Source organism: Vanessa tameamea, chromosome 26 (genome assembly GCF_037043105.1).
Source record: "Vanessa tameamea isolate UH-Manoa-2023 chromosome 26, ilVanTame1 primary haplotype, whole genome shotgun sequence".
Lineage (NCBI taxonomy): Eukaryota > Metazoa > Arthropoda > Insecta > Lepidoptera > Nymphalidae > Vanessa > Vanessa tameamea.
The window spans coordinates 689,473-707,945 of record NC_087334.1 but is presented as its reverse complement, the minus strand read 5'-3'; the positions used below and the strand labels follow the sequence as shown (position 1 = coordinate 707,945).

General features: G+C 33.6%; 2 protein-coding genes across 2 annotated transcripts in view; both read right to left on the bottom strand.

The window, feature by feature from the left end:
* The window catches only part of LOC113404947 (glycine receptor subunit alpha-2-like), a 220,310-nt gene that overhangs the window by 26,475 nt on the left and 175,362 nt on the right, over positions 1 to 18,473 (bottom strand). The window lies entirely within an intron of this gene.
* Positions 1,950 to 17,901, bottom strand: LOC113404945 (facilitated trehalose transporter Tret1-like). The gene is made up of 4 exons (XM_026646035.2): positions 17,795 to 17,901; positions 4,680 to 4,728; positions 4,154 to 4,289; positions 1,950 to 3,394 (listed from the first exon to the last, which is right to left on the bottom strand). Exons 2-4 carry the CDS (start codon positions 4,698 to 4,700, stop codon positions 2,055 to 2,057), a joined length of 1,497 nt encoding a protein of 498 aa, XP_026501820.2. The 5' UTR covers positions 4,701 to 4,728; positions 17,795 to 17,901; the 3' UTR covers positions 1,950 to 2,054.

Genomic DNA, 18,473 nt, shown 5'->3' with positions numbered 1-18,473 from the left:
TTCAAAATTATTCGTCATGAGATTTTTTAGTATTTTATGGTTTTCCATAAAAATAGTTAAGCTTTATCTTATTTTGCATTCGATTTTAAAATTAAGTTATAGAAAATTGGTAATTTTGTTCTTAAATAATTAATAATTGTTTAAAAAGGTTAATTTTGAGTATGATATAAATTATATTTATAAGTGTTCCATAACAGAAATAGAAGGAGATCATAACATCTTAGTTCCCAAGGTTGGTGGCGCGTTGACTATGTAAGGGATGAAGAATGTATCATACAGTGGCGGTGGTGACCACTCACTGTCTGTCAATCAGTCTACCTCTTTATTATTATTTAATAAATAACTATTCTTATATTATATGCGAAAGTGTTGCCAACCGCTGTAGACTCTACAAATAATAATAAATATACTTTAAAATATTAATAGTATTTTTTCTGGTACCCACAAACTAGTCACTTCCACCAGGGAAATCAAATGGCTAATGAATTTACATAAAATGTATTAAATATTTACATAATTGTCATTATATAAATGAATAATGATTATGGACTGAACTTGACCTAAATCTGGTCGCGAGAGTGTAATGTTGGCCGATGTCGATCTGTTTGATCGCTAGTTAGAGCCTTCTCTTGATACCTACAAGCTATTATTGGCTGGTAAGCTTTAAATCCACTTGAGCACGTTTCTCTGATGTCTTGGAGATTTGTATAGGTATGTTACAACCTTTTTTTTTAAAGTAAAAAAGTAAATTAATGTTCGGTGAAGGAAAACATCGTGAGGAAACCTGCATGTGTATAATTTCAATGAAATTCTGCCACATGTGTATCCACCAATCCGCATTGGAGCAGTGTGGTGGAATATGCTTCAAACCTTCTCCTCAAAGGGAGATGAGGCATTAGACAAGCAGTGGGAAATTTACAGGTTGTTAATGTAATGTTATTCTTATATCCTCTTAAAAAATGGGTTGGTAGCATCTGACGGCCGACAAGCACGGCGCGGGCTATTGTTAAATCAAACAGAACGTGCAATCCCCGTGTTCCTATTACACACACTTCCACAGATTGTTGAAAATCAAGAGCTATGATGCTACACATAAAAACAATTAATAGGCTCATCAAAATGTTTATTAGGCTCATTTTATAGTAAATAATTCCATAACATCTTTTGTCCAAACCGTGATCAAGCTTCAACTAGTCGCTAGAGTTAATCAACCAGTCAATTAACTGTTAATATTGTCTTTAGATTTAATGCTATTTACCATAAATGTACCAATTATTTTGACTTAACGAGGTGTTATTAGCTTTAATTGCTTAGGGTGCCTAATTGCTAGCTCGGGCTGGCATTGCATTTAGTCTAGATCAGTGGGCCAATTATTTACATAGTAATATCAGCTCCACAGTTATCCCTTTATACGAGATGGAACCGCGCCTCCCTGATCGAGCGCTGCGTGCTTAAGCATCCACGGGGCGCTTCTCAACATGTCATACACCTGACAGTGTTACAAACAAGGAAAAAAAATATTACTATTTTACAAGATTTTATTATATACCATTTTTATTTTACAGGGTTTTATTTAGCTTCTTTTTGTATGTATGTGGCTCTAACTTACATCGATTGACCTGGAGTTATGCAAACACTTTTGTGTCTAATAACAATATCTTCTAGTATACATATGATTCGGTTGTGCCTAGATATTTTGAAACGTAATTTAATTTACGATTCGAATTAATTTAATTCATATGTAATTTTTGAGTTCCAATTATTATCTGATACGCCATAAAAAGTTATCATTATGTAAATTTTTATCAAATTATTTTTGTATTGATAATGTTAAGTAAATATAAATTAGTCGTAAGAAACTATGTCGAATATCGATGTAAAAATAAATAAAACCGCTTTGATTTAATTTACTTTAATATACAAGCTGTACATAACATATTACATAACTAAATACTTATTACAAGCAAGAGTGGTACAAAAACGTAGCACATTGCTTCTCTTAATTAAACATTTCGTACAACATAATTTTGAACTTGATCACTTAAAATTTAAAACTATTTTACAACCTTTCCGTTTTCAATAAGACTGAGTTGTACCTCAACGTCCGTTTCCGTTTTACCTTTGAAACTGTCTTCAATATCTTGTAAAGTCCTATCCTTAGTTTCGGGTAGCATAACGTACATTACCAACAAACACACAGTCAAGGTAACTGAATAGACTAGAAATGCTCCCTCCACACCGATAGATGAATACAAATGTGGAGCTGTTTTCATTGAAACGACGAAAGCTGGCGTCAAAAATGACGTAGACAAAGTTGATCCTAAACTCCTATACGTCAATGGAAATACTTCACCGCATATAACCCAATTGAGAGGTACCAAGCCCAAGCAGAATGATATACTGTAGAATATCATTAACGTCATTGGAACTGTGTCTAATAAAAAGCTATGAGTAAGCATTTCGGCTTTTCTTAAGTATATAAAAACAGATATTAAAGCAAGAGATAAAACGGTCATCGCACCACTTGTGAATAATATGGTTCTACGTTTAACGTTCTTGAGTAAGAATATCGCTAGGAAAGCGCACACAGTTCTCAATAAATCTATTACCGTAAATTGCCATGACACATCCTTGGGATCGTCTTTATCTAAAACTGATTGTAATATCAAATTACCGTAAGCTGGAACCATGTGCGCTCCACCAAATTCAAACACAATTAACATACAAATAGCTATTATTAACGGTTTATAAAATTCTCTTTTCTTAAATATCTTCATGACACCCTTTATCGTGTCCATAATAGACTTGAATAATCTTTTCACCTTTAACGTCTCTTGCGCTTCTCGGTTCTTCCTCGATTCTTCTAAATGCTTCTCCTTTTCTTGGGCTCGTATCATCGATTCTAATTCTTCTCGTTGCTCTTCGCCGTCTCCTCTAACCCATCGGAAGGCTTTTTTCGCTTCGTCAAATTTCCCTTTGGAGACTAACCAACTCGGTGATTCTGGGGATAAGCTTATTATTGCCATGGAAATCAGTGGGAATATAGAACATACCACCGCAGTCATTTTCCACGTCAAATGTGCGCCCCACACGTGAGAGAGCAAAATACCTAATCCTAGTGATATAGCAAAAGTGCCTAGAAACGCGCCTCGGTATCTAGGCTCAGTGTATTCTGCTACTAGGATAGCTGCTAATGGCGTGCGTAATCCTAGAGCTAGGCCATGGAGAAGTCGTGCTAATAGGAACATTGGAACGGAATTTCCCAGGACGAATACGATCCAGCCTAGGAGAGCTGGTATGGTGCAAAGTAGATGTGCCTTTTGTCTTCCGAAGCGTGTCATCAAAACGGGAGATATAAAGTTACCAACGATACCCATTACACCAACTGCGGACGCTGCAAAAATAAAATTACATCTTTAAATTGATTTTAATATAATTGTGTACAAATTAATTGCAAATGTTTGCACAGTTGAATATCGAAGAATAGAATTGCTTTCGTTGACCGATTGCGATTTTCAAGAGCCGAGTTCAGAATAGACCAACGATTGACCTACTTTTATTTTCGTCACGAATCTGTGGTGAACCATTTTTATACGAAAAGTTTTACCATTGCATTTTTAGGTAATATTGTTATCTAAGGAATTAGTTTAACGCTTTATTTTTGCGCTTTATTGAAAAATGTAGCCTAAGTCACTTTCGTAACCAGTAACTGTATGTAAAAGGCACTCACATGTCGAACTTTATAAGAACGAAATGGGAACTCATGACAGAACAAGATCGTGAAATATCAAGTGATAGGTGCTATTTACATTGATATTTAAAGTTATCGCATCAATATGTGTAATGTTGATAGGCATCACCAAATACGTTAACAGTATACGATTCATAGGTGAAGTGAGTTGTCACAGAATGGCAATCCTGGGCTGGTATAAGGTGGTTATGCCAACGAACACGTATTAACAATTAAAAATGACAGCGAACTAGTATCCAAAACGAGAAAACTTCAATGGACTTTTTTTTTCTTTTTAGCCCGAACCAAGATACCAGTATTTACAGTCATACAAGCTAGACATTAGATCTAGAGTTTTTTAATATGTCTTTATCAAATACAGATAGAGTGTAGAACGTATCGAAGAAACAAAATATGAGTTACCAATCCATGAAGTGTCGTGATCGGTGAGTGTAACAGGTCCTCCATCGCTCTTAATCTGGGTGAACAACACAGCGGGAAAGCCGTGAGCACAACCGTGTCCAGCTATGTTAAGAGCTGCCCCGGACACCACGAATGCCTGAAATTATATGTACCCAATTTAAGAAATATACCAGTATTTGTAATTTCTAGGACTAATAATTATACCGAGATGAACCATCAAGAAAATCAGATCTCTAGCAACGAGCATTGATTAATGTAATATAATTCTTACAGCGACTGTCTATGGGCGGTGGTGACCACTTACCAACAAATGAGCCATTTGCTCGTCCATTATTATATTATAAAAAATATTTCCTTTACCAACGAGCATGAGATTTAATTAATACATACAATTAATTGAGAGCATGAAAATTCAGTAATGCTTGTCTGGGTTTAAGCCCGCAACCATCGGGTAAGATTCTCGTGTTCTAACCACTGGGCTATAATGACACTTATATGATTTATATAAACTAATAATAATTATTACCTGTTTTATGAAAGGCTTCATCTTATCAGGACTTCATGAAGGACACGATCTGAAATAAAAAAAAATAACTATAATGACTATTATAAAAAAGAACGCATCCTTTTTATTCAAGCAAATTAATTATTATAACAAAGTATTAATTATATTTTTGAGTTCACCTCAATTATAAGTATAATATAATTTTAATTTTATTTCAAATACTCTGTAATAAATTATAAATCAAAATTCGAACCCATACATAAAATCCACTCGTATATTTTATCGATTCAAGGGCTTGTTAGCTGTAACAATGCCTTTAAAAAGCAAGCTATTATTTTTATCATCGAGGCCGAAATATAATATGACTATTATTTATTATATTTTACACTGTCAATACTAACAAGAAATTTTTAACTATCTCACATAAATGCTATATAATTGTATAAATTACAACGTGTTGTATATTTACAATAATTAACCGATCGAAACTTATTAATTCATTCACAAATTAGACGTGCAACTTAAATGAATATAGTCCCACTTTAAATATAAACAATCCGGTAACTCCTAAGTGTACACAAACTAATGCAATTGTTAACCGTCGTTTATATGTCCTGAAGTTCGAGGACATAAGTTCTCAGCGCATTCGCAGTTGTAAAATCCGTGATATTATGATTTCACGTGACAATATCGTTGTATAGAATTGTCAGTGAAATTTTATAAATAATGAACAGCTAAGCTTAGTCTAATCAAATCAAATGTACTTTATTTAGTTATTCTTTACAAGAAAGCAGTTATGAGTCGTCAATAATTCAACTCTATCACTCTTTCGGAAAGCAGTCAAGTAACCTGATTTACAATGATGTTAGTATTCACAGAGATGGCCCAATGGTTAGAACGCGTGCATCTTAATCGATGATTTCGGGTTCAAACCCAGGCAAGCACCACTGAATTTCATGTGCTTAATTTGTGTTTATAATTCATCTCGTGCTCGGCGATAAAGGAAAACATCGTGAGGAAACCTGCATTTCAACGAGATTCTGGAAACCCGCATTGGAGCAACATGATGGAATATGCTCCAAACCTTCTCTTCGAAGGAAGAGGAGGCTTTAGCCCAGCAGTGAGAAATTTACAGGCTGCTGTAAAAAAATGTAATGTAGTATTCACAACTATTGTTCAATCAGTCCTATGATGGAACCCGGGCCTAAATTTAGATGTTTTTTTTCCAAAAAATATCCACATCCACCATCAGGTCACCTAATAGAAGCATCCATAAAACTGTTTAGAATTTTTTAAAACACATTTTTGGACGCTTTTTGAGTAATGACTTTATATTGCAACATTCATATGCGTTGCATTTAAGGGAAACGTTATAAAGATTTATTTATAGGCAATTTAACAAAAATTAAAGCAACCAGTAATTTGAAATCTACGTCGAGAGCGCTGTAAAGCGAAGATAAACAAAATAAACATTGAATAGGTATACTTTTAGTCTCGCATTCTTAATTTGAAATTTTGAAATAATAGATATCTCATAATGTTTAGCCAAATGTATTGAAATTCATTTTCATTTTAAATATTTTTTAACATCTACGGCGTACATTCATTTCTATTTAAAATATTTTTAACGAATGCTTCATGCATTTACATAGAATTCCATTTTATGAAATGCCTCTATAGAAATGTAAAATTTAGCTGTCGAATGTATAATATTCTACGTTTAATTGAACTTAAAAAAAACAGTCTGTAAATTGATCACCTGATGGTAAGTTGATCATCATAGCACTGTAATAATTATTAACCATTCCTTAAATAACCTATGCACCACCAAATTGGGGTCTAAGATTTTATGTGCAGTTATACTGGCTCATTCACCCTTCAAACCGAAACACGACAATACTCATTGCTTTTTGGCGCTCGAATTTATGAGGAGTGGTACCCAGACGGGCTTGCAACAGCAAATCAATATTTTTTTACACTCTTGGAACCCAAGGATAAGTAAATATAATTAATCAATTGTATCTAACAATTAGGTACTAATAAATGTTTTCTTGAATATATTATTAATATCAGTATAAACAATGCCAATGTCTAATGATCACAACTTAAAATCAAAGTTAGGGTTGTGTATACATTTAGTGAAAAAATTAACTATGCAATTTACATATATATATATTGATGTTATTCTAACTGATATTAGTGTCGGTGGCCATTCTGAATGGAGAATCGATTGAGCAGAATAAATAAAAATGGGATGTGTCGTGAGACACCCGGTTGAAACGAAGTTGTTTTTGCCGTTTTATATTATATATACAGACACAATTAATAAATTAGCAAAGTTTGTCAAGAAATTAAAAAAAAAAACATTATTGTTATAGAAAAGCGTAAAAAGAGAGGAAAAAGTCGATTGGTGGGCACTTTCTCCTACGTGACGATTTTTACCAGTTCTATTGTAAGCCGGGTGATACTTCGTTCCAATAGAGCGAAATTGTATGCGCTTGAGCACACAGGCATTATTAAATAGTTCGGTTCGGCAATCGAGTATTAGCACTGCCAAGCCTCGGCTGCGGGCTGCTACTGGGATTTCACTCGTACCACCTTCGTCTTCATCTACACTTTCCATCAGGTGAGATGGAAGACAAAAGCCTATTCCATTACAATTATAAAAAAAAAAATTACTGGCTCTCATCCTTTAGACTGGAATAAAGCAAAACTAATCATTGCTGCTTAGAATGTATGATGGTTTTTGTTCTTCACAGTACTGACAGTGGTCACCACCGACTATCGGATGGCCCATTACATGTATAAGTTAATTTAATTTATTATAATTGTATATTAAAAAGTTTGAATTAAAATATTATGATGCAACTTTAAAAAATGATATGATTTTTTAAGAGGCCTTTTTTTTTCTCATAATTGACCTTTGACGTTGAATATCTTCACTCACGTACACGAGAGATTCAATGATACTTTTGAGATACTATATCATATCTCAAAATAAAGATACCACAGATTTGCTACTTTTTGTTTGACGGTTTATTCTACTCTGCCTTCTTCTTCGCCTTATTTAAATGTATATATTATATATACATTTAAATAATTATAGTACACTATAGGACCAAAGGATCAGTACAACCTAAGCCATGGTGGTTTATTTTTTGGAAGTATTGAGGTGGAACACCTATGAGGTCTACCGGTGGTGTTGTTGTGACGTTAAATTTGTGGTACGATGAGAAACCAAGGCAACAGCAGAATGCCAAATAATTTGCCTTTTTGCAGCTGAGCATAACCTTTCTTTTCGATCTTGCTGAAAAAACGCATTACGCCTTTCCCCCTCGTAGAAGTGAGGGGTATATGGAACTCGCCAGTGCCCAGGACTTCGAGTGCGCCTTAGTACACAGGAATACCCACTAAAAAACCAGTTCCAACAACCCTCTTCGTCTCTTCGGCAGGTTCCACGGAATCACTTTCGCATGTTACCGTGATGCCCTGACGACTTAGGATAATCTAAATAAATGGGTATATGACACTAATTATCATTTTTAAATGTTCTTCATAACCAATAGAATTGTATATTGTCAGAAAATATTGTCATTGTATATTGTCAGATATAACAATTGTACCAACAATACATTATTAGTTTTATTGTAAGCCTTTGAAAGCCCTGACCTTTACAAATCTGATTTGACCTTCGTCGTAAGTTATCACGCCAAGTAATAAAACAATAGACATAAACAGATAAATTAATATATGCATTGTTATATTTTAATTGTCTATTAAATAAACTAGGAACCAGTCTTAGGATACTTAAGAAACGCTAAGTTATAAAACATTATATATTTATTGTTTTGAACGACTTAAAATCCGATTGCAATTTTTTATTACCAATGAAAAAATTTCAAGTTCGTGTTAGATAATTAGGTCGGTTTTATTAGATTTATTACCTTACTAGATTGTACAGATGATAAAAGTAATGGGTGAGTTATATATGATAACAAAATTAGGCCGGGTGATGGTATCATAGACTGAATGATCTACAAGTTACATCTTAGTGCCCGTGGTTGGTGGCGCATTGGCGATGTAGGAAATGTTTAATATTACTTAAGGCGCCAATGTATGAGCGGTAGTGACCACTAACCACCATTAGATCCGTTTACTCGGCCGACTACCAATTCTTCTAAAAAATCTAATAAATTATTTTTATTTTATAATTATCATGATCTGTTCAACGGTATAAAAGTTGATGTACACTAGCGCCATCTAGTATCGAGTTATAATAAAGTGGATATCATATGACATCCATGAAGAATACGTAATACATGTGCCAATTTCCATTTAAAATATTGTCAGTTTTTCTCGTTAGAATCCGCTTTGCGAGCCAGCGGTAGCTTTAAATTTATTCTATCAAATAAAATGATTTAAAAGCGCCCGTAAAGAGCCCACTTGAATGAAGCGTGTTCTGATTTAGACATACAAAGTCCTCTTCCACGCAACATTAGGTTGATGAGAAAATATAAGATGCAAAGAATGGAATAAAAGATAGTAAGCTCACGTTACCTGCAGGGGGAAGCAGAATAGGGGATGAACGTGTGCATGACATGAATGTGAACATCTTATGTGTAATGGAGACGCTTGCGAATAATTCTCCGTTATAACGGCCTATGTACACTTAAATATTTACCTAAGAGTTTAAGATGCTTTTGTTAAACCGGATTTAGACAAATATTTACTGTTCGCCTCTCGCGTTAGCCTCATCCTGGAGCCACGGGCGCAGTGGTTAGAAAAACCTCAGCCGAAAATTGGAAATGATCACTAAATTTGAATTTACTGGTAATTTCCTATTTTGGCTAAGATTTTTCTCGGTCCTCATCGTGAGGATGCCTGCATATATCGGAAGTAAGTCTGTCATATAGGTATACACCAATCCTCCATGGAATAAGCTCCAAGACATCTTCTAAAATGGGAGGAGGCCTTAGACCAGCGGTGGCATAGTTACGTTGACTTTAAATATTTTCGTCTGTATTTTTATGCCTTGTCATTCTACGCGAACATTTTGTAATATGTTGATTGTAAAAAATATATTATATCCGCATCTAGTCTCACGATTTATATACAAATGATATGTTTCTTTTAAAATCAAGGATATTTTGTGAAAAATAGAATTGTTTAATTATAGAGCGGCCGTTTATTTTGTACGAGTTGACGTGTTGATATTTATGTATTTATTTATATTGCATTTCACGAAACGATCTCCCAAAGGAAATTGCCCTTGCTCGCTTTGCATTGGCCCATGCGCTTGACCTTCATAAGCCAAATCATTCATTTGCGCGCATCGACTAATTGGGTGCGAGTATTTTTTTCGCCAAGAGTGCGACTCGTGGAATGGAATATAGATAAGTATTTCCAAAAAGTGTTACATTAAATAATTATATAAAAAATGGGGGTAAACTATAATAAATAAACAGTCCGTTCCTTTAATATTAAGATCTCTCGTATATTAAAGTTAATTTAAGCAAAATATTATAAACGATAAAATAGTACAAAAAGATATAAAAGTCTGTCAATGTCCCACCGCTGGGTTTAGGCCTCCTATCCTTTTTGGGAAGACGACTGGAGCTTACTCCATCACGCTGCTCCACTGCGAGTAGGTGAATACACGTGACAGATTTTTTTATTCGACACATGAATTTCGACACATGTATGTATTTCCTTCACTGTTAAATATGAGATTAATTATAAACGCAAACTAATCACATAATTCAGTGGTGCTTGTCCGCGTTGAACTCTGAATCATCGTTGAATATTCACGTCCTATCACAGCTCACAAAAAATTCTAAAAAATCGACTAAAATAACGCCACCAAGACCAACATTAATATTTAGAGGTGTGTCATGTGGCCATCTCTGTACTCTTTACAAAATTAATGACGATCGGTTGAATAGTTAAACATTAAAAGCGTAACAAACAAACAAACTCATTTTACATATTTTATAATATTACTTAGGATTATGTGTCAGGTTGCGTGTTACGTTTCCAAGAAATATCTTAGTTATGAAGGTGAATGATGTTGTAATGTTACGTAAGAATTAATTTAATTGTTTTTTGCACTCTGTTTACTAATATTTATATAACTATCATTTTAAACTGTAACTGTATTAAAAAAACAATAAAGAGGGACCTATAAACACAAAGTGGTAGGTGGTAGAGCTTTGTGGAAGTCTGTCATCAGATATTCTACCGTCGAACAGCAGTACTCAGTATATTGTGTTCCGGTTTGAAGGGTGAGTGAGCCAGTATAACTACAGGCACAAGGGACGTAACATCTTAGTTCCCAAGGTAGGTGGCGGATTGGTGATGTAAGGAATTGTTAATATTTCTTACAGTGCAATAGTTTATGGGCGGTGATGACGACTTACCATCAGGTAGCCCATTTGCTCATCCGCCTACCTTTATCATAAAAAAACTACGTAAAATCTACGTCATTGTTATTATCGACATTAAACCCATGATCCTCGTTTCAGAGCCATGTGTCCTAACCGATAAGTTAACACCAATAAAGTCATTTAAGTAATTGTAAGATATCATTGTGGATTTAGAAACAGCGATCTCGTGATCTCCGAAAGTATTGGTCTCATTGATTTGGAATTTAGCATACTTCTTTTCACGACACATGCACTCACTAAGAAGGAGTTTTGGAAATTTAAACTTTAAGCGAGGGAAAAGAGAGGGGTAACCTTGTTCGAATATAACCCTAACGAATTCGGGACGGATATTTGCTTCTTATACATACAAAAATAGACATTGTCCATGTTTACTAAAAAGGAATATTTGTAATACTTGGCTCTTGAAGTAATACTTAAAAAATATTCTTATAACATACAGCACCTCGTCCTATTACCTTTTGAGGTGATAGGGTTGTATCATTTTTCGATCAGAAAATCGGAATTGCGAGTTAACGACAAAATGCCAGCCTTCGTGCTACAATTTCACGCACACATTATTTGTACAGAAGCTATTTTTTATATTTTATCTGTATTTTATACTAGCTGATTCTGACAGCTGACAGCAGCAGCGGTTCAATCAATATCAATGCAGCCCAGTACGAGTTCAGAAGAATGAATATACAGAAGAATATTAATATTAATACTCAAACGTAAATATTTTTATGTAAATTAAATGTTTATATAACAAATGTATCGTGTGATTCCATCGCCGTGAAGTAACGCGTTGCAATATAATTGTTATATACAATCACGTTGCTTACACAATGTCTTCATGAATATATTTATTATGAATGGCGTCTGCGTGTACGTCTTTGTCACTTGAATTGCCACAGAGAACGAAATATAGATCGCTTTTAGGGATCTGCGGGTCCTATTAAAACCAATTTCCAACCTTTTGACCAGCCTTTTGACACCTAAAATACTAGACGAAAATACGAAAGTCATAAAGAGTCACCTGATTTATTTAAGAATGTGTCGTAAATAAAGGAATTCTTGTTGAATTGATGTTAGGGCTAGGATTAATATAGGATAATTAAAAATATATTCCAACTAGCGACCTGCACTGGCTTCGCACGGGTACAATGCTGATACTGAATATACTACAGTGCGTCTTACAACGTTCACAGCTTTTCTGTCAATTATAGACAATACAATCCGCTATGTCCCTGCGTTTTAAATCTGTAATATCTTCGAAAATATTCATTTAAATTAAATGCTTTACAGCAGCAGCGCCATATTGATCTATATTAAATGCATAATGTATTAAAGGTTAATAAATTATTGGATTAATGCTTTATTCCTTAAAATTGCTTCGAAAATAAGCCATTAATTTCTCGTAAAAAGTAAAGGATAAAAATGGTTATTGTGGGTTATCCTCCTATCCTAATATATCCTAAGAGATAGCATATACCATCGCGGAATTTTTTGAAGACCTTTTTAAGGTGTACAATACATTACCTTATTTTGATCTATCTCGTAGGGTTCAGCCAGCGTTTGCAATGTAAGCTCAAAAAATGTGTTTATTTACGACAAAACTTCAGAAACCTCTAAAATTATCAGTGTTTCACAACTATATTGTGCATGTATTATACATATAAACCTACCTCTTGAATCAATCTATCTATTAAAAAAAACTGGATCAAAATCCGTTGTGTAATTTTAAAGATCTAAGCATGCATAGGAACAGACAGCGGTAAACGACTTAATTTAATACTATGTAATGATGAAGTCTCAACGAACTAAGAACTCTTACTTCATTCTCTCATCATTACCCTAATGAGGTAATGATGAATGAAATACTCTGTCTGTCTGTCTGTTGCTATTTCACGATCAAACCACTGAATCGAATCGAATTTGATAAAATTTGGTATAAAAGCTTGAACTCCAAGGAAGGACTTTAGATATTCTACCGCCAAACAGCAATACTCAGTATTATTGTGTCCCGGTTTAAAGGGTGAGTGAGCCAGTGTAACTACAGGCACAAGGGATATAACATGTTAGTTTCCAAGATTGGTAGCGTAATGGCGATGAAAGGAATGGTAAATATTTCTTACAGCGCCATTGTCTATGGGTGATGGTGGCCACTTACCAACAGGTGGCCCAAAAATGCTCGTCCGGCAACCTATATCATAAAAAAAACAAACGTATTATTACCGATATAGCACCCATCGGGAGTGTAGATCGGTTAGCGGATATTGATATGTCGCTAGCCGGGTAGCTCGTGTAACCCTCTGGGGATAGATCAAGACGCACTATCTGTATAACGAACGAACGCTCATCCCTTATTTAACCCTCCTTGGTAATTGTAAATGTGATTCACTTTAAACTTAAATATAAATATTGATTACCATATTTTTAACATCAAAAATGACGAACCTAATTACGTCTGTTTAATTTAAGATCTTTATTTTTTAACAAGTACTTTATATAGTTCACTTAAAAACTAACTTTTATTGTAGCATAGCTATCTTTTATAATATTATTATGACTAGATAACATTTCTGACAAACATATAACCTCTTTACAATCTATTAATATTTATAACATGAAAATTTCTTATATTTATTTAATCCGGGCGAAGTTGGAACGTGTGGCTATCACTAAACTTTTATGTCCATTAAATCAAGATTTTTCCGGATTCGGAAAAAGCTGGAATAAAACCTTTTTAGTGGTAGATTAATCGCAATAATATATGCCATGTAGTAGTTATGTCAAAACCTTTTTTACAATTTTTTATTTAACTTAAATGTTCTTGTTTAAGCCAGCTTCACTCTACAGGGAGTGATTGAGCTTAAATTTTGCATAAAATTTTTACACCGGGGATAATGTATTTTAAATAAAATTGTTTATAAAACATTTTTTTATATATTATATATCTATATAATACAATTCTAAGCTACTTTCAACGCAATGAGAGTAAATCTTCAAGGTGATCTGAATTTCTAACGGAAAGGGTTTTAAAAGAGGTTTATAATTTAAGAAAATGGGTCTCACACGTCAATAGTCGTTATGTGACAGAATACGACAGAATAGTTTTACGCTATTGCATTAGGAAAATTGCGTTACACTCTCAATGGACTTAGAATTTTTGATTTCATCCCGCGAAAAATATACTTTGAAAGACAACAAAGAAGCTGAAACACCAATTGCTACCTTTCTAAATTAAAATAAAGAATAAAGTATTACCATACAAACTTTCATCCCCAATTTTACCACCTTAAGGGATGAATTTTCAAAAATGCTGTAACAGCTTTCTTTTTCTTTATAAATATATTTCCATCAATATTTTATATATTGCAAAAATACGAACTTGGCAACGAACTTTCATACCCAATTTCACCGTCGTGGATGAATGAATGATGAATCTTTAGAAATACTTTGACAACAATATTTTGTTTAAAAAATATTATTAATAATTAAACTATAAACAACAATATTATTAATAATTAATATATTAAACTTTAATATAAACTTTGATTCTAAGTTTCACCCCCTTAGCTCATGATTTGATAAAAACCTTTAGCAAGTCTTAAACACATTAACTTAAGCCAAAAATATCGATTACCGTATTTCCAACATCAGTGATGATTTTATATCAACTCCGAGTATTTTCTATTTAAACTTTCATCCCGTATATAACATATATAGGAGATGAATTTTGAAAAATCCTGTCCCATTGCTTACCTAATTTCCATAAGTATTTCCAGTGCAAAATCTCATCCTTTTAGATAGCTGCATGTCAGCCAGAAATTTAAAATGTTAAATAAAATGCTGTTTCATAATGAACGTAATCCAATAATCATTATTTTAATATTTAAATGCACTTGCCAAATTACTGTTAAGATTTGTAGACGTGTGTATTTGCTAGAACAAAATATAACTGGCCGAACTACGTGACCTCTTATTAAAAAAAAAACAATGTTCATAAACTTTATTACGGTTGATTTGTTTCCGTATTCGTATTTTTTACAATTAATTTTACAATCATTTGTGTTATAATAGATTTTTTTTTATTACTGCATTGAAGAACACTTTAATGTGTGACGGGTTCCGCGTTCGTTTAGAAATCGAATTATCTTTTAGTAAATTTATTTATTGATCAACTGATATTTAATGAACAGTTATGCAAATTAATACAATTAATTGATGAACAGGAAATATATTTTCTTAACTAACCACATAACTGAAATCTATAAGATCTGTATTTAATATTATAAATACGAAAATAATACTGTTTGTATGTTACGCTTCCATGGTTAAACAATTAATTGATTTTGATGAGGTACGAGGTAATATGGAACCTAAAGGATGGATAAAGAAAACTTTTTTCATCCTTTGTAGGGGTATTGCAGGCGATAGAGGTTACGGTTAAAGAGAATCCGTGGCGCTCGCCGAAGAGACGGTGAGGACAACGCTGGTTTTTTAGTGGGTGTTCCGGTACACTAGGGCGCACGAGGCGACTTGGGCACTGGTGAGTCCCACTTACCCCACTTCAAATGGGGGAAACGTGTAATGTAAAGTTTTCTCGGCGAGAAAAAAGACGATAGAGTTGTGTACAAGTCCTTGAAGCATTTCCGTAACAAAATAATTTCCAAATGGTCGAATCCGCGTATTCAGCTAGTGTGTCAGACAAATTGTCTCGTATGTGCCTCGCTTGCTTATGGATTCGTTTTTTGTTCATTCTGCTCATTCACGCAAAGTGACATATTTAAACAAAAGAACGTAACAAAAGTAACAAATGAATTAATTAGTGAATCAGGCCAACAATGTTGGGTATTGACATTTGATGCCATAATTAATACGCACTCGTGTGAACGATCCGTTTAAGTGGATGTGTCTGTTACAACCTTTAGATAAGTTTTTTTGTTTTAACAAAGTTCTCATTTAATATTTCTAGAGAATTTTTTCGTAGTCTGTGTCTCATTAAATCTCCAAAGCTCCCAGGGTTATCCTAGCAAGAGAAAATACGAACGAATTTAATTAAAAGCTTTTAAAAGTTTGTTCAAAATTGCTCTAGTACTTTTCGCGTGATGCTCAAACATACAAACAGTGACATAACAAGACAAAAGTGTATGGAATGTTGTTTTTCCTCCAAAATTTACAACAGTTAAATAATACCTGCTTTAAGTAACCACTGAGTTTCTTGGCTGTTCTATTGGTTACAATTTACATGTAGAACCGGCGAGGCGCGGCAGGCGGTGGTTGGTTGAATAAAATATATTTTTATTTAAATAAATCAACAATATTTACGACTAGATTTAAATAATATTATATAGATATCAAAATGAACGCTTTCTGGGATAGGTAGTTCATAGGCATCTATAGACATATAATTATAATTGCCTAGTTGTAGTCGGGGTACTGTTTTTTTTTTTAATATGTTGGCGATCGTGCAAATGGCCCTCCTGATGGGAAGATCACCACCACCCTAAGACATTGGTGCTGTAAGAAGTTTTAGTCGTTCCTTACATCTCCAATTGCCATTAATCTTGGGAACAAAGTTATTATGTTCCTTGTGCCTGTAGTTACACTGACTCTCTTACCTTTCAAACCAGAACACAACAATACTAAGTATTGTTGTTTGACTGTAGAATATCTGATGAGTGTATGGTCCCTAAAAAGCCTTTCAGGAAAGAGTACGCTCTTGCATGCCCCCCGGTGTTGCAGGTGTCCATGGGCGGTGGTAGTCACTTTCCATTAGGTGAGCCTCCTGCTCGTTTGCCACCTCTAACATAAAAAAAAAGACTATTGCACAAAGCCCTACCACCGAACAAAACCGGCGCTAAGATTTTTTTCGCGAGGATTATATGACGGGCATATATTCATGAATGTAAATAAAATTCTTTACCGTTTTGAACACAAAAGAATAACAAGAAATTGGTAATCGTTGTAGGATTAGTATCACAAACGTCACGCTGGCGTGGTATATTGTGGTATTTTAGTGTCAGGCTGTAAATAACCTACTTCTGATTATGTCATTCTTCTAGTCTGGAGGTTTGTATCTTAGATGTTGTCATGTCATGGTGACCGTATGTTGGAATACATTTGTGGTAGAATGTCATCCATCACGCCCGGTTTTAGTGTTTGAGCTCAGTTATTTTGTTTGATTTTTCTCAGTAGATTCTACCTACATTTCGTACCAGTAGCTTCACTTTTGATTAAACTAGTAAAAGTTACTAGAAATATAAACTCTACTAAGCTATACTTGACTATTTTTGATTTGATTCTTTACTAAATATTAAGAAATATTGGAACAAGATAAAAATATTGCCCATATGTTGTCTACAACAAGGATCTATTCTTGGTCCACTTCTCTTCCTCGTTTATATAAACGACCTACCTTATATTTTGGATGAAAAGCACAAGAAAATATTGCTTAGTGATGAGATTTCTTTGATTTTTTAAATAAAAACGTCAGTCAATATTTGACAATACAATAATTATTATCTATTTTATACTATTTAAAAGTTTATTTTATCAATACGACACACGTTTAATTCTTAATTTTAATTAATTTTATTATTTAATAACTAAAAGCAATATACAAATATTTAATTAAATATAATAAAACTTAATTTAAAATTAAAAAGCTAAATTTCAACCTAAATAAAAAAATTAATTGTCTAAGCTCACCTTACAAAAACGATCCTCCGAAACGTTAAATTAACTCTTTATTTTAATACATTAGCACACTATCCCCATACCGACAATGGTGACTTGACGATGGTAACTAAATATTTGAAGTTTCGTGTTCAAATTATAAACTTAAACTTGCACGGCATTCGACCTTGACTCTGAAGAAAATCAGTTCGGACAATCGTATAGTTCACAACTAGGAAATAGTATTGATTGATATAACAATATTGCACGTAACATATACTTTTATATATTATTATTTGTTTAATATATATAATGATTTTTTTAGTCAATTTATTTTTATAATTGGAGCGTGTTGCGTAGTGTTGTAAGCACTAATAAACGTTGTAAAGATTTCAGAAAGAAAACCAATGTTATGAAATTTAAAAAAAATACAGTTATATACATATATATATATTTATTTACAGGGTTGCTGTCTTAATAAGTTTTACTAGTGTTTAGGTGCTTTTTTAACCGTTTACTGTACAATACGGTCGAATAGAGGATGCGCGACGAGGAGAACATCATGAGCAAACAAACAACAAACTTCTTTCTACATTTCGGAGGAGATGATGAGTTTATCTGACCACGCTTTTCCGTTACCGTTTCCTCACAATGTTTTCCATTTCCAAGCAAACAAAAATCTGTAACGCAACTCTTAGCAATTCAATAACCA